We start from the raw sequence: 22,626 nt of genomic DNA, 5'->3' as shown, positions 1-22,626 counted from the left end.
GCTGGAAGGCCCACCTGTGCTTACACCAAAGACATACAAAGGGACAACAACGAGACGCAAAACCACCACAAAGAGATAAATAGTAAAATGTCTACAAAGATGCAAACTGTCCACAAAGATAGGCAAAATACAAATATATATATTATATATAAATATATAAATGAGTGCAAAGAGATGCAAAATAACTTCAAAGCAATACAGTACCACCATAAAGAGATGCAAAATTTCTGCAAGGATGTAAACTGTCTACAAAGACATGCAAAATTACTACAACAAGTTGCAAAATGATTAAAAAGATTCAAAATGACTACAAATATATTCAAAATGACAATGAGATGTAAAATGACCAGAAAAAGTTGCAAAATGATTATAAAGAGATTCAAAATGATTACAAAGACATGCAAGCTCACCACAAAGAGATGTAAAATGACTACAAATGAGCAAAATGACTGCAAAGAGATGTGAAATGACAACAAAAAGATGCAAAATCACCACAAAGAGATGCGAAATTTCAACAGAGATGTAAAATGACTACAGAGGCATACAATGACTACAAAAACATTCAAAATGACCACAAAGACACAATAAATAACTACAAAGAGATTAAAGATGAGAAAGAAGCTTGTTTGTGTCTCTACATCTCTTTCAGTCTGGGTGTCTTCCTCCTGTGAAAGCGAGGTAGGGTGGCTTTTACATGAACCAAACATGACATGTCATTCTCATTCCTGTTCTGTCACTCAGTGACACACACAGACACAGTGTGACTCAACTCTGAGACATTTTGTCCTTTTACCTTCATCATGGGCAACATTGCAGCTTCATTCAGCACACAGTGACCCTGAATGAAAGGATCACAGACCCTGGGGAAAAAAATCAAAGGAACTGCTGGATGAACAAGTAAAACTTCCATCACTTCTCCAAGAGAGACAGACAGGGAAAATAAATAACTTTACACCTTGAAATGAACAAAGGTTCACTTCAAAAGGTTATTTCTTATGGATAATAGAATCCCCTCTAGTCAACGCAATCACAAATTCCAACTTGTAAGTACAAGTAGAAGTACTGTTACATTACTGAATATTACTCAATTACAAGTACAAATATGGTGTTAAAAACACTGAACCAAGAGCTGTGCCTGCTGCTTTTTTCAGCTATGTGTCATGGTTTTCATTGGCTCATTTGCACACAGATAAAAGGGAGTTTCTTCTAAACACATTAAACATATCAGAAAACATGACAAGACTGAGTTATGTAGTACTGAATTGTGTTAAACTGTTGATCATGATTTCTGTCTTCAGGATTTTTCGTGTGGACCTGAAACATGACTTGGTAATGTGTCGGAGCCATGGTCGGAGCCACTACACTACCTCACCCTACCTGAAAATCAGTCAGACTTACCTTCAGCAACTCTCTCAGTCCAAATCAGCCCAGCAGTTCACTTCAGCTCACGTCAGTTCCAACAACCCAACATGGAAGAAAAAAAAAAACACCATCCTGTCACAGTCCTCTGGCTCTGGTTAAATATTTTTAGGAGCAAAATTCTACTGTGAATAATTTTGTTGTTTTCATTTCACACTGGCTTTGGCAGTGTAAACATCTGTCTCCCCCTGATAATACAGCCCATTTGAACTGAGAGGAGGCAAGAGCAGGAGAGAGGCGAGAGAGCGCAGCAGCTCTCACAGCAAAGCAGTGTGTGTGTGTGTGTGTGTGTGTGTGTGTGTGTGTGTGTGTGTGTGTGTGTGTGTGTGTGTGTGTGTGTGTGTGCTTCTCTGCTGTGTGTCGTTCATGTTCAGTGTGTTGCAGCACTCCGACGCTCCACACCAGTGTGCGCCATTACGCACTGAGATGTTCGGGGAGATCTGAGCGGGATAACTGGAGGAATCCCACAGGCTCAGAGGAGACGGTCCGCGGCTCAGTCTGGTTCAGAGTCTCTCTGACATGTCAGGCGCTGACGGTCCAAACGGCACCGGCGCGTCTCCAGTCCCGGACTATGAGTGGAGGTATGAATACTATGACGACGAGGAGCCGGTGTCTTTTGAAGGACTCGAGGCGCACCGCTGTGAGTACACCTGTTCATGTTCATCACTGTGAAACTGAAGCGAAGTTATTCATCTGTGTCATCTGACAGGTTTACTGCAACATTAGCTCTGGAGTCTCAGCGATCAGTTTCATCACTTACAAAATAATAATGATGATAATAAATAGAGCCCGACCAGTAGTGGGTTCTTGGAGCTGATGGCGATATTAGAGAGTGAAAGAATCCTGATATCAGAATAACAGCTGATATTCTTTGTAGAGATATAATAAACATAAGTGCGGATTTTTTGCAGTGATCCCTCAAAAGGGGTTAACACTTGTTGTTGTCCTAAATGACATCAGGGCAATGAAAAGTTACTCATTCTAAATATACTAAATAACAAATACAGATCAAGCAAAATCTATATATATATATATATATTAGATTAGTGGCAATCATATTTTTTGCACCACAGTTTTCATTTTTACTAATGTATATCACTATTAAAATAGTGATGATTTGACATTTGGATTTCTTTCTGCTGGAAAACAAGGCAAACCAGGGCATCTCTGCAGCACTAGTTCTTCTTTATAATGCTCTTCTCACACATTTTTCTTTTTTCAGAAAATTGCAATGTGGTTCTGATTCTGCACTGGGTCATATTACGATTTCAATTATATTGCGACTGTGCATCCCTACATGTATAAAAACAGTCTGCAAGTTTTCATATAGGTACACATCAGACAACATGTATGCTGACACAGATATAGCTGGGATAAATCAATATCAGGACAATATTTGCCAATGTCTGTCGGACTGTAATTGAGTTCTTGAGTTCACCAGGCCTTGAGCAAAAAGAGCATATGACACATGAAGTTGTATTTGTCAAACATGCCTCATGCAGTGCTGATACTATCAGCATCGCATGATATATATAGTTTTTGAGTTTATACCATTTATTATACATATTTATTACACAGATCAAAATACCACATTAGCACATTAGGACACGGAGACCAGGAGGAACACCACAGAAAAAGTCTTGCAGTGATTCGGTTTAAAAAACTGTTGACTTCAGCAGATTTCTGCAATCATTTTTCAGCAACAGGATAGTGAGCATTTCAGTTCTGGGGATCACCAAACCCCTTACTGTCAATATACACAAGAAAGACATCCATCCAACTGAAAGCTCCAGGTATGTAGTCTGTGGTTGTGAGGTTTCATAAGGCTGTGATTATCCTAGAGGTCACTGTTGGTCATTTTTATACAGAGAGGACAAGTTTCAAAAACTGTGCTCACAATGAAATGGTTGCTCTTAGGACAGAACAATAATAATACAAAAAAATCTGATTGTGATTATTTTTACTGATATTGCAAATGTGATATGATTTGAAATATTAGAGGGAATGCTACTTTTTACGTCATTTTTACATCTGATCTGTACTAAATGATGTAGAACTGCAATGATTTGTTAATTAATTGATTAATTGATTAGTTGTTAACTATTAAATTACTTGGCACCTATTTTGATAATTGATTTGTCAGTTTGGATCTTTTTTTTTTTTAAGAAAATTGGCAAAATTCTCTGATTTCTGCTCCTCAAATGTGAATATTTTCTAGTTTCTTTGCTCCTCTCTGACAGTAAACTGAATATCTTTGAGTTGTGGACAAAACAAGACATTTGAAGATGTCATCTTTGACTTTGGGAAACACTGATTGACATTTGAGGACATTTTGTGGACCAAACAACTAATTGATCAATCCTAAAAATGATTGGCAGATGAATTAATAATGGAAATAATCATTATTTGCAGCCCTACAAAGATGTTTTCTTAAGTCTGTAGAATCTGATCACGTCTCTGCTGCACCACAATAATGTTACAAACAAAAACTGTCTTATCAGATATTGCAAATCCTGTGATTTGAAATTCTCAGTAGCCCTTATTGTGATTTTGATAATTGATAATTGTTCAACCTTAGTTGCTGTGAGGACTAACATCATCACTCATGAAGACAGCTGAGCTCATTGAATCCACAAGAAGATATTCCACACTCTTTATGGACCTCAGTATGTAGATATATTCAAACGGGATAGGCAAAATAAAACTTTTTTTTTTTTGCCCCAAACTGCATGGATTTGGGCTTAAAGTTTGTGTGTCTATAAAGGGGGACTCTTGGGTGTAGAACCCATTTTCCTTCAAATATCTTGACATCATAGTGTGTCAAGCAGAAACATAAGACAGTAGATCCAAGCACAGACTCAGCAGGAGAGGTAACTTCAGTGAAACCATTTCATAACAGGAAACAGTCAAAACACATAAAAGGTTCATGCTGATGACAGACAGAAGTCCAGAATCCAAGCAAACAATCCAACACACGAAGCAAGAGACAGGAACACAAAAGATGAAGATGAACTGATGAAGAAACACCAGGGCTCATTCCTAAACCGGCTCCTACACAAATAAGGGGGAGGCTGTAAATACACCTGCAAGCTTTGGGAAGCCCCCATCTGTCTCTGGCAGAAACAGGAACATTCATCATGATGAATAAATATTAAAACGGTAATCTTATGAACAGCATTGACAAAGATGTAAGGTGCAAGATGTGACACACTCATCACCTTCATGACAAAATGAACTTGTGAAAGAGAAAAATGATTCATTAAATTAGAGAAATACTTGCTCCCATGCATCTTTGGCCACATCTGTTTTTTGATGACAATTTTTTCATCACGTCATTCCATCATGTGTGCACGAAAAATGTATCAAAAGTATCTTATTACTCATCCTTGGAAATAGCCACACCTCGTGGCGTTTCCTCCATCACGGACACAACAGAGGTGCTGCACCAGAGAGGAGCGTGGTTTGTTAGCCTGCAGCCTGCTTGCTTCAGGGCGAGGTTGTAGGGGCCGGTTTAGGACTGAGCCCACAACTAAATACAGAAGGAACTAATTAGGGGCAGGCAAAGCTAATCAGAAATCAAAAGGGCAGGAAAACAGACAAAGACAGGAAGTGAAGCAACAGAAACAGGAGGGAGGACCCTAAAACTAATACTAGCTACTAATAGTAGCTTTTGAGATGAGTACTTTGTACTTTTACTTACTCTTTTCACCACTGCATTTCACAAATAATATCACTAAACATTTGCTGAGTGACATATTCCTTCATGATCCTTTCATGATCTATATATATGACTGTGATGAGCCTTTGTTTTTCTCTCTAGCACCACCTTTATTTACTGAGCATGTTCAGGCTCCCCAGAGGTCGAACTCTCTCTATTTTGGGCTCTCTGTAAACTTAAGACCAGCTCTGCCAACACATCAGCCTGTTTTTTTAAATAGTTTTTTTTTTTTTTGGCTTATGCCTTTATTTGATAGGACAGCTGAAGCGAGGACAGGAAAGAGGGGAGAGAGAGCGGGGGAATGACATGCAGGGATGGGCTGCCAGCCACCCTGTCAGCACTGTTGATAAGACACATGTTGGCTAAATCGGCATGAAATTTACTGTGAATATTAATGATCCCCTGAAGATTAATCCTTCTTGTTTATTGATCTTGTGGCCTTTCCTCCAGATACTTTTACTTGTTTATTAATATTCATACATGTTTTTGCAGTGTGTCTGTGTGACTCAGTAGTGAGATTATATACATTTTCTATAGCATCACAATGACTTTCTCTAACCGTCCTGTGGAAACATGTCTGGTGTACAAGATTTTATTGCCTCTCAATATAATAAAATACTTCTGTAGTATATAACATAATTCCATTTAATGTTTCCTTAATTATGGTTTAATAATGATGATTGTGTCTTGTTTTTGTGTTTTATTCTATAGACTCCATAGTGATCGGCTTCTGGGTGGGCCTGGCTGTGTTTGTCATCTTTATGTTTTTCCTGCTCACACTCCTGACCAAGACCGGAGCTCCACATCCTGAGTGAGTCATTGCAATGCGGCTCAGTTCAATGTGCCCTGCTGTACTCATACCACTGTCAGACGGAAAGTTTTATTTAGACATCCGAATACAGTCAAGTAAACCAAACTCACAGGATGTCTTCAGGCAGAAACTTTCAGATAAGGATTCATGTGTCAGTCATGTGTGGACTAACATCATGAGTTTATCACTCATTCTTCAGAAGAGGGGGTTTGTAACGGGCCAACCTTCTAGTGATTCAGTTTTTATTAGATGTAGACATCATCTCCACCAGAAGGAATATTTGATGTCTTATGGAGTTCACTAAATGTTACATTTTTTAACACTTATTTAACCTTTAAAATAAGTCATATCTTTCTATGATCTAGACATGGGCAAAGCTTCAAAGTTCGTTTGACTCCTTAGAGGTGTGCTGTTTCAATACAGCTCACGTTGAATGACAAATATCACAAGAGTGGTGACTTCTCAGGCTTCAAATGTCACCAGTGCTTTAAAAGGCGCTTCATACAGTTTTACAAAGTTTTACAGCTGAGCTATGCGGGTCACACATTAGTGGGACAAGAAGAGAGGAGAATAACTGAGAAATGTGGCAGTGAGGCTACATTAGAAACGCATAACCGTATTTCTTGGTGATACATGAGGGACAATGTCCGCTTCACGTCGGGACTGCATCACCCTGTCAGGATTAATTTCACAAGATTGATCGCTTGCTGTACATTATTCTGCTTATAACATGGTTACCTACCAAAAAACATCAATAATTTGATACAAAATATCAATTTTTACATTATTTTATAGATTTAAAAATCATCATTTTGCTTCTCCAGAATCTGTGATGAGAACTGCATCCATAGAAATGACCTGCTCTTCATAATCAGTCATAAAGAAATAACAGACCTTAGAATGTTGTAATTGACCAATCAGAATCGAGTGTTTAACAAAGCCACGTAATAACAAGTAATAATGTTATAAAATAATTTCATGAATATCTCCAATCACATTACATTGCAAATTATATGAGATATCATCCAACTATCAACCACGAAGTTTAAAAACGTGAAACTACATCAGTGCATTTATGTATAATATTTTATATCTAGACATTTTGGACAACGCAGAATTATTTTTCTGTAACATGTTGCATGATATTATCTATATTTAATGCAGGACTCTGATCCATCCTCCACATGGTTGCAAGCCCCTCCAGCAGTGTTTCAGAAGTGGCAGCAGAGTGTTTTGCTCGCCTGATTTTGTTTACTTGCTCAGATTTTGTTGATTAGGTCCTCTTTCCTTGTTCTTTGTGTTTCTACCATGGATTAACAGGCTACGTGGTTGAATAGTCTCTTCTGTATGTCTTTATGATTGTGAGTCTTGCATGGGGTCTTTTATTTTATCTATTTATTTATTTATTTATTTAGTTTTGATTAATTAATTGGATTCTGTCTGCTTTTTCTGTGTCTGACTTCTTGACCATTTGATCTGCTCTGTGCTAACTGATGTGGCATCCATTAAAAATAGACTTGGCGCATATTTGAAGCAGAGCGGAGAGACGCTTCTGGGACGCGCCGAGGTGCTGCTGGTGGAATCACAAGCTTTGTGTAGAATGGCTGCGATCAGCTCCAGTGCAGCCGTAATGCAACACAGCTGCACCTAGGGGTGTCCCGATCTGATATTGATATCGGATATTGGTCCGATATCAGCCAAAAAACAAGTATAGGATTTTATCGGACTGCATCTAAAATCTCTGATATAAGCGCTCCGATAAGCAGTCCATTTTCCGCTCCAGCACTTCCATCCATAGGTGACTCTGGTTGCTGACTATTGTTCTCTGTTTGAGTAACATCACTTGATCAAGCCTTTTCTAACATTCCACACTACAAAATAAGTAATAAAAGTATGTATGATTCGTGCTGATATCGTATCGTATCGATATCGGTATCGGCCAATACTCAAGGCTGCAATATCAGTATCGTATCGGAAGTGAAAAAGTTGTATCGGGACATCCCTAGCTGCACCTGGTGCAATTAAGCTGTTTGAATGAGTTCTTTATATCTACAAAGGGCACGGGTCCTCTTCCTCTGAGGTCACCATGTTGCATCGCCATGTTTCTACAGCCTTGTTTCAATACAGCCTTCTGAATTTTCACAAGTTTTGCAGCCACCATAGGTTCTCCTAGACATTTGCAAGGGGAGATTAGTCAGAATGTTTGCACTAAATCCTACACATTGGTCTTTTAGACCAATGAGTGGCTTTGTGTTGCCTCCAGACTGGCAACAGCTGTGGTGGGAAGCACTCTGTTTTCAGGTTGTCTATCCATTACATTCTTATGAATGTGAATGAATTATCTCACACCTTAAGGGAATTTCTTCAAATTCAGCACAAACATCCACTTGGACTCAAGAATAAAACTTATTCGATTTTGGTGGTCAAAGGTCAGTATGACCTCACAAAACACATTTTGGCCATAACTCAAGGTTTCATATGCTATTTTAGGACAGAATTTCAAATGTCCAATAGTATAACATGATGAAGTGATGGAATTTCATATCCAAAAGGGCAACTTCACAGTGACAAAGTTCCGCAAAAATGATTTTCTGGCCATTATTATTGTCACAGTTTGTCAGATACGGAATTGGTGACACTAATCTTGACCCACCTTGAAACTGTGCTGATCATACAGATCAGTTGTGCTGCAGCCGGGCTGAAGACGTGAAGAATCCGTGTTTTACAGTTTGTTGCTTCTGTGCACAGCATTATATTAGAAGCATTGTAGTCCACCAGCAGCTCATTGGTTTCGCTGATACTAAACTTCAGGTGATTCAGGTTGTTGCACCATGTGACAGAGCTCTGTATCAGTCCTCTGTCCTCTGTAAAAATAGTCTTTAAGTGAAGATAACATGTTTATCACTGGAAATTGTTCACTGGAATCATACATGTCAATATAGCGATAACTCCCATTATGGCCAAAAAATACGCTCAAAACTGTGCAATCTAAACACATTCTGCAAATCTGAGAAACATGTAGTACTAAATTGTCGAGTTAGACCATTAAAATGTTCTTCATGATTTCTTTGTTCAGGATTTTTTGGGCAGATGTGAAACATACTGGAGCCACGGTTCCCCAACACTACAACTCAGCCCAGCAGTTCACTTCAGTTCCAACAACCTGACACAGAAGAAAAAAAAATACCATCCTGTCACCATCTTCTGGCTCTGCTGTCTCAAACAGGTCTGGACATGTCCAATAAAGCTGCTAGAAGGAGCGTCCATGTTTTAGATGATTTCAGGTTGTAGTGGTGTTTGACACTGAGACAGTGGAGTGGACATATCCCCAGTGTTTCAGAGCAGTGTTTCATTTTTTCATGATTTTGAGACCTAATTTTATATACTTAGTATTTTTTTAAAATCATTCAAATTTGGCTGGGTGGTTACTAAGACATTTTTCTGTGTTTTATTGTTGCTTTACACAAAACGTTAATACCTTTTATTAAATTCATTTGAGGTCCTTGTGATAAGTAGTAATTATACAATAAAACAAATATTGCTAGTAGAGTGCATTTCATACTATTTACCTGTCAGTTTAAAGGAGCGGAGAGTGTTCTGTGTCCGCTATCTGAGCTTATACAGTAACTGCTGTTTGTTTCTGTAAGTATAGAAAATTGCATCTCCAAACCTGCAGCTCTTGTGGGGTGTTCATGGTCTGCAGTGGTCAGTATCTATCAAAAGTGGTCCAATGAAGGAACAGTGGTGAATCGGTGACAGGGTCATGGGCGGCCAAGGCTCACTGATGCATGTGGGGAGTGAAAGCTGTCCTGTGTGGTCTGATCCAACAGACGAGCTACTGTTGCTCAAATATGCTGAAGAAGTTAATGCTGGTTCTGATAGAAAGGTGTCAGAATACACAGTGCATCACAGTTTGTTGTGTATGGGGCTGCATAGCTGCAGACCAGTCAGGGTGTCCATGTTGACCCCTGTCCTCCATCCAAAGCACCAACAATGGACACGTGAGCATCAGAACTGGACCACAGAGCAATGGAAGAAGGTGGCCTGGTCTGATGAATCACGTTTTCTTTTACATCACGTGGATGGTCGGGTGCGTGTGCATCGCTTACCTGGGGAACACATGGCACCAGGATGCACTATGGGAAGAAGGCAGTTGAGGACGTCATCTTGGACGCTGGGAAACACTGATCAATATTTTTCACCATTTTCTGACATTTTATTGACCAAACAACTTTTAATCTATCAATCAATTACACAATCAACTGATTAATTGACTATGAAAATAGTTAAGTTGCAGCCTTACATTTCTCTTTTATTTTGAAAGTTCAGTCTTATCCAGTGATGATATGTTGTTGTCAGACTGATTGTTGACTCAGGAAGCAAACAGAGAAATGTTGTGGATAATAATTGTCATAAAACTGACCTGAAGTTACTTTCTCTTCTTTCAGGCAGACTGAGATTCATTCCATCACAACTAATTACTGTAGTTTTAGTGGTACTTGTTGTTTTGTGTGGTGTTTTTAGAAATATGTTGGTCTAAAAAAGCACAAGTGGTATCAAATTAAAGGGGAAATTATGTTCTTTTTAAATGAAATCAACTTGTAATTGTCAGATTCTTCCTGTTTTTTTGAGACAGAGCTGTTTGTTTGGCTTGAGTAGGAAAATTGTCATTAAAGCGAGGATTCTCAGTGAACTGCAGCAACATTCTGCTGGTGTCTAGATGGTTAATGATAGCTTATATTTAGATTTTATTTACTCTGTAGGCTATATTTTAGTTTGTGCTTGTTAGTGTATGCTCTATGGTGGATTCAAGTTGATGCCTTGACTCTCATTTGAAACGCTCGTCCTAGATATGTCAATGAGATCCCAAAACAATATTTATAACTGAATAAAATGAATGCATCCGAGTCACGGGTGTACATCTTTCCCCTCCTCTGTATCTCTGCTCACAGTGTGGCTCCAGGGTTAGTGATGTCCGCCTGTTAGTCTGATGGTTTACCACTTTGTTTCGGACTGAAATGTCTCAACAACTCTTGGGTTTAGTCAGTGTTGCAAAATCTTTTGCAACAAAAGTAGCTTGCACTAGCTCCAAAAGTTGACCTCTTGCTAGTAGTGACTAGGGCAGGTCAGTTTTCTCCAAGGGCAGCTCAAGGATGTATTTTAAGAGATGAGAGGGAGCAGTCGTTGAGCTGGCATCAGGTAAATACTATATTTCTAGGGAAATTCCATGATGTTTGTTCACAGACATCTTGATTGGAAATCACAGTTGATTTTAATCAAATAGCAGGTGATTGTCATTACATGACATCTGTGGCCAGTGAACTGTGCCACTGTGCCATAGTGCAAAAAAAGTCAAATGTCAGAGAGTATTTTTAGAATGTAGTTTGTAATTAACTACATAAACTACATGACAGGGTGGCAAAAGACGGGACAGTGGTGCAGTGGTTAGCACTGCCGCCTCACAGCTAGAAGGTCCTGAGTTCGATCCCCCAGCTCCCCGGCTGGGGCAGGGCCTTTCTGTGTGAAGTTTGCATGTTCTCTCCGGGTTCTCCGGCTTCCTCCCCCAGTCCAAAGGCATGCATGCTAGGTTAATTGGTGACACAAAATTGCCCGTAGGTGTGAGAGTGGTTGTCTATGTGTCAGCCCTGTGATGAACTGGCGACTTGTCCAGGGTGAACCCCACCTCTCACCCAATGTCAGCTGGGATAGGCTCCAGCAGCCCGCGACCCTCACGGAATAAGCGGTTACAGAAAATGAATGAATGAATGAACTACATGACCCAGTGTTAGGAATGCACCGACACTGATACCAGTATTGGATATCGGTCTGATAATTGTGCTCATGTACTCATACTCATACTCATAACACTACCACAAGACCACCACACCTGATACCACGTCACAAAAAAAAGCAGCTATAACACAAGGATTGTGATAAAACATGTAAAGAACCAACACGGCACAGAGTTCAAGGAGTTTGCTAAAGCTTAGCCTCTTTTCTTGGCTGCCACTTGTTATCCTCAATGTTATCCAACAGTAACAATAAACTCAGCTCTGCAAATAATGTGGAATTATTCCTACTGAAATATACGTCCATCTTCAACCGCTTATCCAAAATCAGGTCGCAGAGGTAACAGTTCCAGCAGGGGAACCCAGACATCCTTTTCCCCAGCTACATTAACCAGCTCTGACTGTGGGATCCCGAGGCCTCAGTCCTCAGTTTGTCCTGTGGCCTCCTCCCAGCTGGATGTGCCCGGATCACCTCCCTAGGGAGGCAACCAGGTGGCATCCTTACAAGATGCCCAAACCACCTCGACTGGCTCCTTTCTACACAAAGGAGCAGTGGCTCTACTCTGAGGTCCTCATGGATGACTGAGCTTCTCACCCTATCCCTAAAGGAGATGCCAGCCACCCTCCTGAGAAAACTCATTTCGGTCGCTTGTACCCGCAATCTTGTTCTTTCAGTCATGACCCATCCTTCATGACCATAGGTGAGATTAGGAACGAAGACTAACCGGTAGATTGAGAGCTTTGCCTTTCGGCTAAGTTCTCTTTTCATCACAACAGTGCAGTAGAGTGAACATAATACCCTACAGTTCGGTGGCCTGAGGATTGCAAAGCTGCTTTTTGCAGATGATGTGGTTCTCATGGCATCATCAGTCTGTGACCTCCAGCGCTCACTGGATCAGTTTGTATCTGAGTGTGAAGCAGCTGGGATGAGGATCAACACCTCTAACTCTGACGCCGTGGTTCTCAGCAGGAAACCGATGGATTGTCTAGTCCAAGTAGGGAATGAGTCCTTACCCCAAGTGAGGGAGTTCAAGTATCTTGGGGTCTTGATCTTGAGTGAGGGGACAATGGAGTGTGAGATGGGCCGAAGAATCTGAGCAGCGGGAAACAGCAACAACAATTTGTTAGAGTAAGAAAGTGAGGACCATCTGATGAAAACAAACATAAACATGTTTTTAGAGTTATTGTAAGAACTGTATAATGGCATTATTAAGTACTCATATCAGTACACAGTATCAGCAAGTACCCAAATGTAAGTACTTGTACTTAGCACTCACTGACCCGCCCCTCTTGTCTCCTGTGGGGGCTTCTAGACATGTTGCAGGGGCCCCTGGTGGGGACGCCCTGATTCCCCCTTCGGTCTGACCTCACCCCTCATCACCATGTTATTAATTACTCTTACCTCTAATGTATATTATCATATTATATTGTGCTTTTTTCTCCTCATCATAATGTTTTTTCTAATAATGTAATATCATGAAAATTTTTTAATATTATTAAGTATATCTTACTAATTTCATCACGTGTTGCGTCACACATTGATGATGATAGAAAATATTAATTTATTTTTGTTTATTTATGTATTTATTTATTTATTTTTCCTACCGTCCCCAAACATACTCTGTAGATCAGTACATATTGATCACTGCCTCTCTTACAAACATGCACACACACATACCCACTCACTCATACACAGTCTTGACCATCTAAGTTGATCTCAACATCACTACTCCCAGTCTTAGCTACATCATCAGTGTAAGTCCTTTATGTTACTGTCTGTATGTACTGTGTTCATTATGTCTGTCTTTGTCATTCTTATGTTTGTCACACGTTCTCAACAATGAAAAAAAAATGCTGATGAATTTACTGAGATTTGAATGTAGTTAAACTACCACACAACTATTGCAAATTGTAGTTAAATTAGTAACTGAACGTTTCCCAGTCTACCTTTTGAATCACCATTGGACACATTCTTAAACCAGCACCAGTTCTGAAAGGAATGATGTCACATTTTTACGCTCAGATTCATTCCTTACATCTGGTTTCCTTAAATTCCATTAAATCACTCTGGGAGGCAGATCTCTGGGAGGAGATTACTGAGGAACTCTGGGAGGATGCCCTTGATAAAGTACATAAATCATCTATCTGAGCAAAACATGGACTGATCCAGTGTAAAGTTGTGCATCACACCCATAAAGGTTACAAAGGTTAGGCTCTCTTGAATTTATAAAGCTGTGGACCCAACATGTAACAGGTGTCATCAAGCTCCAGTGAGCCATGTTCACATGTTTTGGTCTTGTTCTGCTTTGCAATGTTACTGGGAGGAAATCTTCAGGTCGGTGTCCAAGGTTACTGGGAAACTGATTAAACCTAATGCTATGACTGCACTATTTGGTGTATCCTTGCCTTCGATGCCACTCTCCTCCCTAGAGGCAGCCTTTATAGTCTTTGTCACCCTACTAGCCAGACGCTTGATAATGCTCAAGTGGAAATCTTCAACAGCCCCATCACATATAGTATGGACAAAAGAAATACTTAATTGTGTCAGTCTGGAAAAAATCAGGTGCATAAAGAATGGTTCCCTGAGAAAATTTAGTAAGATGTGGGACCTTTTTTAAATAAGTACAAGAACTGGACTTCTGAGAGACCCCTGAGTGACTGATCAGGTACCTGTCCCGCAGTATTTACACATAATGAGCAGTAGATTGACCAACTACATGACATTATTTATTTATTTAATTATTTATTTATTTATTTTTATTTTTTTTCTTCTTCTTCTTCTTCTTCTTCTTCTTCTTCTTCTTGTTCTTCTTCTTCTTCTTATTATTATTATTTTAGTATTGCTTAGTTCTTGTCCTGTCCTGGATTCGTGTGGTTTTATTTTGGTCTTTACATGCACTTTTGCTTTGTCACTATTGTACCATCCAAATGTTATTGCATTGTTTGTATTGTTGTCATTTATTTGTTCATATTAATAAACAGATTGTGGAAGAAAAAGAAAATAGTAATTGAACTGTGCGTAGTTAACTACACATCACACTGCTTGTTACAGGACTAGCCGTTACTGTGCGTTTTGACAGTCTGCTTATCTGCCATCACCACATCTGGACACATCTGACGCTGGCTACACCCTCATTTCTCTAATGGAAGATGACAGATGATTCAAAAACTCTTGAAGCCACGTCAGCGAGTTAAATACAACCTTAACAGCACGATGGGTCTTTGGAAAAGTTGCAGACAGCTTAAACAATTGATAGCCGGTGTTGTATTTGAGTGTGACGTCTCTCCAGTCAGTGTTGGACCACTGACATTGTCAGCTTGTCTCCTGGCATCGCTGTCTGTCTGTTGTCAGTCAACCAAACAGCCAACTTGGCTTCATTTTACACATTTTTTACATTGTACATGCAGTTCAGATAGATTAGTATTTTGTGTTTCTTCCTATGCTTAGATTTTTTGCTGTTTGTGCTCTTAGTGTATGCTCCGTGGTGGATTCAGGTCGATTGCCCTGGGAAGTCTCATTTGCAACACCTGTCCTAGTTACTATATATATATATATATCAGAGAGATGCTGATATTTAGTGCATGCAAAAGAAGACATCTGAGCCATGAGTGTGTCTCTCCCCTCCTGTCTTTGATGTCTGCCTGTGAGCAGAACCTCACCGCAATATGTGTCCTCAGTTCTACGCTGGAGGTACCAGATTCTGTTCAGTCAGCAAGAGAGACTTTCAAACACAGAGCACATCAGTGACTGAGTCATGATGTTACAGCAGTCTGCTCAGAGTCGAGAAAAGTTAAGCACAAGATGTTTCTCCAATCAGTTTCATGAAGTGACAGACGAAATATCTTCATTAGAGTCAAACAGAGACGTTAAACAGCCTTCATAAGCACAGGACTGACTAGATTTAAGCGTACATATGATTAATTTGCTCATTCTTTAATTTTTTTTGGTGGCACATGACTAAGAAACTATTTAACAACAAAAACAATAGTTTGTCATTTAAGGATTATCGTCTGCACCAGTCTATCTGTAGATCTGTAGCGTACAAACTTCTGCACAGTTATTTATTGACTGTAACAGCATCATGTTGTGTATGTTGACTGAACTGAATGAACTCTGTCACCGAAGTTCTAGGGAAGAAAACAACATCCACCTCCAAGGACCAGATAGATAAAACTCTGATTCACAACTAAAACTGTGTAGACACAAAGACAGACATCTGTCATTCTGTTTATCAGATTTATAAAACTTTGAAAGTCTGGATGTCCTTCACATATCTAGACGTATCTTCACATATTGTAATTGTACATTTTGGCCTGCAACATTAGGTCTCGATGAATCTATCCTTATAAGCCAAGCCTGTTTAGATTGTTTTTCTGCCATTTTGAATTTTGTTCAAATCTGATTTCTGACTACCTCACCTTCTTCAAATTTTGTCTCCAAACTGGGTTCAGAACATATTCGGACCAAGCTGGAAAAAGTTTTTTTTTTCAGATTTCTGATATTTCCTACATATTTGTGAAAGCCACATCAAAATGTCTAAAACCACCAGACATATGATATATATTTTGCTGAGTTGTTTACTTACATTATACTAAATGGTTCCAACAAGTATTTTATTGAAGGTAACAGTGCATTTCCTGCTGGCTGTTGCTCACTAGTTGCTATAACTTCCAGGAAAACAGTATGAGGAAGGAAGTCAGCGAATATGACTAAACATAACATGAATAAAACGTTGATATTACCTCATCCATAAAAATTATATCTGCCTGAGTATGTCAGATAGATTTTCATCAGCTATGGTAGTTGTTTTCCCATGATATCATGCTACTTTGTGACATCATTAAAGTCAGTCTTTTGTTATTATTTTACTATGAAAGGGGATTCTAGCGGCAGAAATTACTTTGAACATTTAAATGCTGTTGGCAGGCATCATATTACAAAAAATGTCATATCTCTCAAGACTTTGAAACCATATTTAGTGAACATATGTAGATATGATGTCTGAGTGAACCTGACATATTTGGTTCCATTAGGCCAATAGATGGTGTTGTTGCAGCATCATCTAGCTATAAAAGAAGGAATGTCTGTGTGTATGACTGTCCTTGACGTACCTCAAGAACCGTTCACCCGGTCGACTTCACACTCAGCGTCTGTATCGTTGAGGACTCAAGGCTGTGTCAAGTGTAAAGTCGATCCGACGTAAATTTCTCAAGAACACTGCACTCAGCCATACAGCAGTTTTCAACGGAAACTGCAAGCAGCATTTCCAGGGACCAGATGTTCAGCCTGCTCCCAGTGGGCAGGCATTCATCTCAATAAATGTGGAACCAGGTTGACATGCACAGGCTTCATTTCCACTTTTACACAATTAGCCATAAATGGATGTAGAACCCTGCAAACATCTGTTTGCATATGGATACTTGTGCCCCTCCACCACTCATCAGACCTGTCAGTGAGATGCAAAGAAGAAAAGCAATTGAACAGATTGTCACATCAGTGAGGTTCTCCAACAGCATCAGAACAGCTGTCATTATACATGCCTGTGGTTATTTATAGCTCCTGTACCAATATTTCACCATATGTACCTGTGAACATCACAGGGTGATATCTCAGTCATCATTAGGAAACGTCAGAAGGATGAGCAATAATTCATATCATACTGAAACACACTTTACAAAGTGCTTCACATTACAGGTTCAAATGAAAAGGTCATTAACAGGGAAGTGATGGCTCCATTGTGAATAAAAAGAATGACAAAATAGATGATAATAAGATTTATTTATAGAGAACTTTTTCAGCAACAAGCACAAAGTGCTTTCCACAGTCAGAAGAATTAAAAACAAAGCTAGATTAGGGACAATTACAAGAAGTCAATAATAAAGCATTGGAATAAAGAAACAAGCATACATATACACTGTAAAAAATAAAATAAAAAAAAAATAGCTGAGATGACAACATGCTACACCAGATTTTCGAATTTTGAGCCCAACCCAAACTCCAGTTTTGAAATAAACTTTAAAACGTTTTTCTGACCTATAAACTTTAGTTGAGATAATTTTCTCAACTTTTTCATTTTTACAGTGTAGATATAAACATAGTATATACATTTATGCTGTACAAAAATAAACATACACCTGCATAAAATATAAGAAAGATTTAAAAAAAAAAAAACCCTCAAAGAAAAACATTCAGTATCTCAGGGCCACAGAAGGGTGGTCTGTCAGCTGTTTGGAAAAGCCTTTCAATAAAAGTAAGTTTGGAAATGAGACTTAAAAGCATCAGCAGTTCCACCTGATGTGATGCTCAGAGGGAGGCTGCTCCATCAGCCTTAGGTCCCAGCCCAACTTATTCTACTTGCGCCTTGTGAAAGTTTGGTGGTGCGACGCAGTGAGACATCAGTTCTTTCACTGTCTGTTTTCAGCACCATCTATTGTGATGAAATGAGGAGGAGACAGGAGAGGGAGGAGGGAGCGCTTGTTTTGTGTGAGCGTCCAGCGAGAGCGGTGCAGGTAGAGGCAGGAGGAGAGAGAAAACAGGAAAGTTACAGCAGCAGCTCCCTGATACCAAAAAGGAAACATATGCACGTCCTAATGAGACGTATAGATATGCTAGTGCTGCATCGATTTCTTTCTGATTCATGTTCATCTTTTTACCGATACAAGCCGTCTGAATCAATGCACTCATATCTTACATATTAAAGCCTGATGCATCTGATGCATGAGTGAATCATTACACCCCGACTATCTAAGATAACACCCAGATTTTTGTTGTAGCTGGCTTTATGTCTAGAGTCAGGGGAGCCCGGAGTGGCTGTATTTGTTTTATGATGTGTTCAGGACCATCGAGGAAAAATTTTAAGAAGCTCTGGGACATTCAGCTCTTTATGTCAGATGGTAGATAGATGTAGCAAACCTAATTTACTGGTGTCAGAGGGTGTGAATGAAAGGTACAGCTGTGTATCATCTGATGTTATGCTAGTGGATTATGTGAGCCATGGGTAGCATAAAGAACAGAAGGAACAGCTCCCAGAATTGATCAATGTGGTATCCCATATTTAGTCTGAGCAGTTTGAAGTTAATAGACCAACAGAAACCTCATAATTCTTTGAAAATGAAGTTTATAGATGCAGCTCTGAGCAACATTTCACAGAACACAGTGTAGACTGCAAAATAATAACAGTGAAACCTGAAGAAATAATGATTTACTAGGCTATTTGATAATGTCTTCCTAATTGACTTAACTATTTAAGCTTATTGATTTTAGACTGCAAAAAATATTGTCAGTGGCTAACTGCCAACATCCTTGCAAGGTGTGCTCATGCAGGTGACATAGCGAAGTGATGTGTAGCAGAGTAAAGCACTGATCTCTGGACAGTTATACTGAACACCAGTGGGGACACTGAATGTCTGATCTGCTACTGAACTCAGATGATCACTACATCACTCTGCATCGTGCTGCTGGGACACAGAGATGCTGATGGACCAACATAACATTAAAAAGTCAGCCTAAATGAAATATGAATCCACTCCAGAAATAATCACTCAAATATTAGTTGGGACAATTCTGACTTTTACCTGAAGCGATACTTTGCACAGGATGATTTTAATCAGTCTTCCCTCTTTTTTATGAATTAATCAAATCTGAGGAGTAACAAAACTGCCCTTATTAAACTCCGTCATATTAAATCTGTTACAGCACGTCTGCAGCAGGGTTAAGGATCCCTCCCAGACATATTTTAATATAAAAAATGCTCAGCTTTCAATAATAATTGGGGTGTGATGTGATTTTTCACCAAAGAAGTTCATTAACTTCAATAAAATTCTTATGTGTACACCTACCTCTTCGCTTTAATAATAATTAAAAAAAAATCTATTGAATGAACATACTGATAAATAACTGCTGGACACAAGATGTCTCCTACTACACTGAAAAGTCTTACCCTGGTTTTTTGATCATATTCAGGATATGGTATTTGCATGGAACATGAGAAATGTTATTCATACCCCTGTATACATGATTCTGTGAGTATCCAGGTTTCTGATCAGTTGTGTGCAGATGTATCTTCATTTGTCACTGTGGCAGTCGTTCTGTACCAACACAGAATGTCCAGAAACCAGGAAAGGATTTGATATGAATGTTTTTTCTCATTTGCCCAGTCAGGCAAGTGGGTCAGATATTTATTTGCACAAAATCCATTTTCACTTGCCCCTTTACACATTATTTTATTTATTAGCAGTTCGAATAACAAGAAAGACCACAAAGAACAAAGAACAAAACATAACCATAAGCCACCACACCAGTTGTTTTGTCAGTGAAAGGTTTTTAAAAGACATAATCCTTTGCAGCACACTGAATTCTAAACTGAAAGTACACAGCATCCTCTCTCTCTGTCTTTTCCTCTGCATGTAGCAGCACTGCTCAGCCATGTGAGAAGCGGCCTCGTCTGATTGGCTACATGGACACCAACCTCAACAATGGAGCCCCTCCTCCCCACCCCAGTGGTCTGGACTCGTCCCGCTCTCTTTTCCAGTGCTACGTGTCCAAGGAGGACCAGGTGAGCTCCAGAGCCCCGTGGAGCACAGCGGGAGGTGTGGGTGGAGGAGCGGCAGCAGGAGGAGGAGGAGGAGGAGGAGGAGGAGGAGGCAGCTGCCTCAGGAGGCCCAGCAGCAGTCTGGAGGTGGAGGATGGCACGCTCCTGCAGGAGCTGGCAGTGGCAGGAGAAAGGACGGACAAAGAATCCATCCTGCTGGCCCACTTCAGCATCCCAAACTGTGTGAACTCTGAGCACAGCTCGACTGTCGGGGAGGACGACCTGCTGCTGGGAGAGCCAGAGCTGCCAATCATTGTGGAGGGGCGGGACCAGAATGAGCACAGTGATTTCACATACATCAGGCCCGGAGAGCTGAGAACAGCTACTCATCAAGTGTGACGATGATGTGTTTGAACTTCCAGACATTCAAATAGTGGTGACAAAATACACTGATGTACCAAAGGGAGTCTATGCTCACTGGCAGAACTTCACTTTCCATCTTGTTTGTAGAAATTCTGTCTTTAATGGTGTGAAACCAGCTGTTGTTGTGTTTTAGCTGGACTGAAATGCTGCAGACTGGCAGCCCATCATAATATTCATTTATGGAGAACTGCAAAAGACAAGAAATGTGACCAAAAAGAAATTCTATTACAAATGTTAAGTTACTACGGAAGCTGAGAATGACCACGCTTACAGTTATTTTCTAAATGCCGTTATCTCACAAGTTAATTATTCTGTTATCTTGAGAAAACAAAGCCCATTTTCTCATGATAACAGGTTAGTTTATCTTTCTATCTCAAGATAATAGTTTGTTTTCTTGTGATAATTGGTTTATTATTTTGTCATTTCAAGATAATTGTGATTATGGTTAATTATTTCATTATCTTGAGATAATAAACATTGTTTTTTGGCGACTTATTTATTTAATTGGATCCCCATTAGCCACCACCAAGGTAGCAACTACTCTTCCTTGAGCCACACAAGATTAGTTATTTCAACAGGTTAATTTTTTTTTTTCCTGAGATAAAAAAGTTTGTTGTCTCTTTATAATGGGTTAATTATTTTGTTATCTCAAGAAAACAACGCTGGTTTTTTTAAGCCAACAGGTTGCTTATTTAGTGATCTCAAGATAACAAAGCTTGTTTCGTCATGATGATGGGTTAATTATTACTTTTCTTGAGGTAACAAAGTTTGTTTTCTCATGATGAAGGTTTTAATTATTTTGATATCTCAAAATATTATTTTGTTTTTGGGTCAATTACTTTGTTATTTCAAGATAACAAAGCTGGTTGTCTCATCAAAAATGTATCTCATCATCTTGAGAAAACAAGAGGCTGATTATCTCAATACAACAAGATAATTTATCACAAGAGAAAGATCACTGATCACCTGTGAAGCTGCAGTTGGGCTCGTCTTCTCCTTATATGTTGAGGACTTTTCTGAATGTTATCTCTAACAGAAAGACACAACGCCATTTCTGCCTGTCCCAGACAGGAGAACAGTATGATTCGTTGATCAATAACTGGTACTTGTTACAGTGTGTCTTGTTAGGTCAAGTTTGGGACAGGAATTGTGACACAAATCTGGCAATTGTCTTCATTCACCAGTGTGCAACAGTACTGGCTGATCTTAAATTTTCATCTTACATCACATGATACAGTTGTCAAGATGACATCTATGCATTTGGGATCGAATCACAACTCAGCTCATTTTTCAGATCAGCTAAAAAGACAAAAAATGGGATTAGGGTTAAATTAGAAATATAATGGTAAATAAAATAATAATACATATACTCTACTGAATTATACTATACTATAGTATATGTAATATATACTTATACACTGTGCAGTCTATACTTAGTAGTCTGTCTCAATTTCCCACCCACAGCACTGTCTGATTGGTTAGAGGAAATGTGTAATAACCAATCAACACTGAAGCCTGTGCCAGACAGACACAGATCTGTTCTGGTGAGCTGAGCAGAGCTGTGTGTAGAAGTCAAGACAGCAGATATTTACAGAGTTACAAGAAATATAACGACTTAATGATCTGTCTCATGATGTCTATGATGACAAGAATGCCCGAGATTCGGGGAATTATTACTTTAAAAAGTAAAGTGACAGTAAAACTGTATGTCACACTGTGAAGGTTTCATTTAGTCTGCAGGTCACATCCAGGCCGAACCGTTGGAGGTGATCTGCATGGATCACGGACCAACAACCATCCATCCCACCCATTTCTCCAGGTGACAAAGCTCATTTTCTCAAGATATGAAATAATTCACTCATGATGGAAAAAACACTGTAATGGTCGTTCTCTGCCTCAGCCACTGGTTTGACAGGATCTTTTTCGTACTGGGTA

General features: G+C 39.4%; 1 protein-coding gene across 1 annotated transcript; it reads left to right on the top strand.

Moving 5' to 3' along the window:
* Positions 1 to 1,878: 1,878 nt before the first annotated feature.
* Positions 1,879 to 20,950, top strand: mrap2a (melanocortin 2 receptor accessory protein 2a). Its single transcript, XM_084725604.1, has 4 exons — positions 1,879 to 2,059; positions 5,849 to 5,948; positions 20,148 to 20,332; positions 20,366 to 20,950. The coding sequence occupies exons 1-4, from the start codon at positions 1,939 to 1,941 to the stop codon at positions 20,665 to 20,667; spliced, it is 708 nt and encodes a 235-aa protein (XP_084581730.1). The 5' UTR covers positions 1,879 to 1,938; the 3' UTR covers positions 20,668 to 20,950.
* The last annotated feature ends 1,676 nt before the right edge of the window (positions 20,951 to 22,626 follow it).

The sequence above is a fragment of the Lutjanus erythropterus genome, chromosome 9 (assembly GCF_056507025.1).
Source record: "Lutjanus erythropterus isolate fLutEry1 chromosome 9, fLutEry1.hap2, whole genome shotgun sequence".
NCBI lineage: Eukaryota > Metazoa > Chordata > Actinopteri > Lutjaniformes > Lutjanidae > Lutjanus > Lutjanus erythropterus.
The sequence above is the reverse complement of the archived record's forward strand: the minus strand, read 5'-3'. Positions and strand labels throughout refer to the sequence as shown.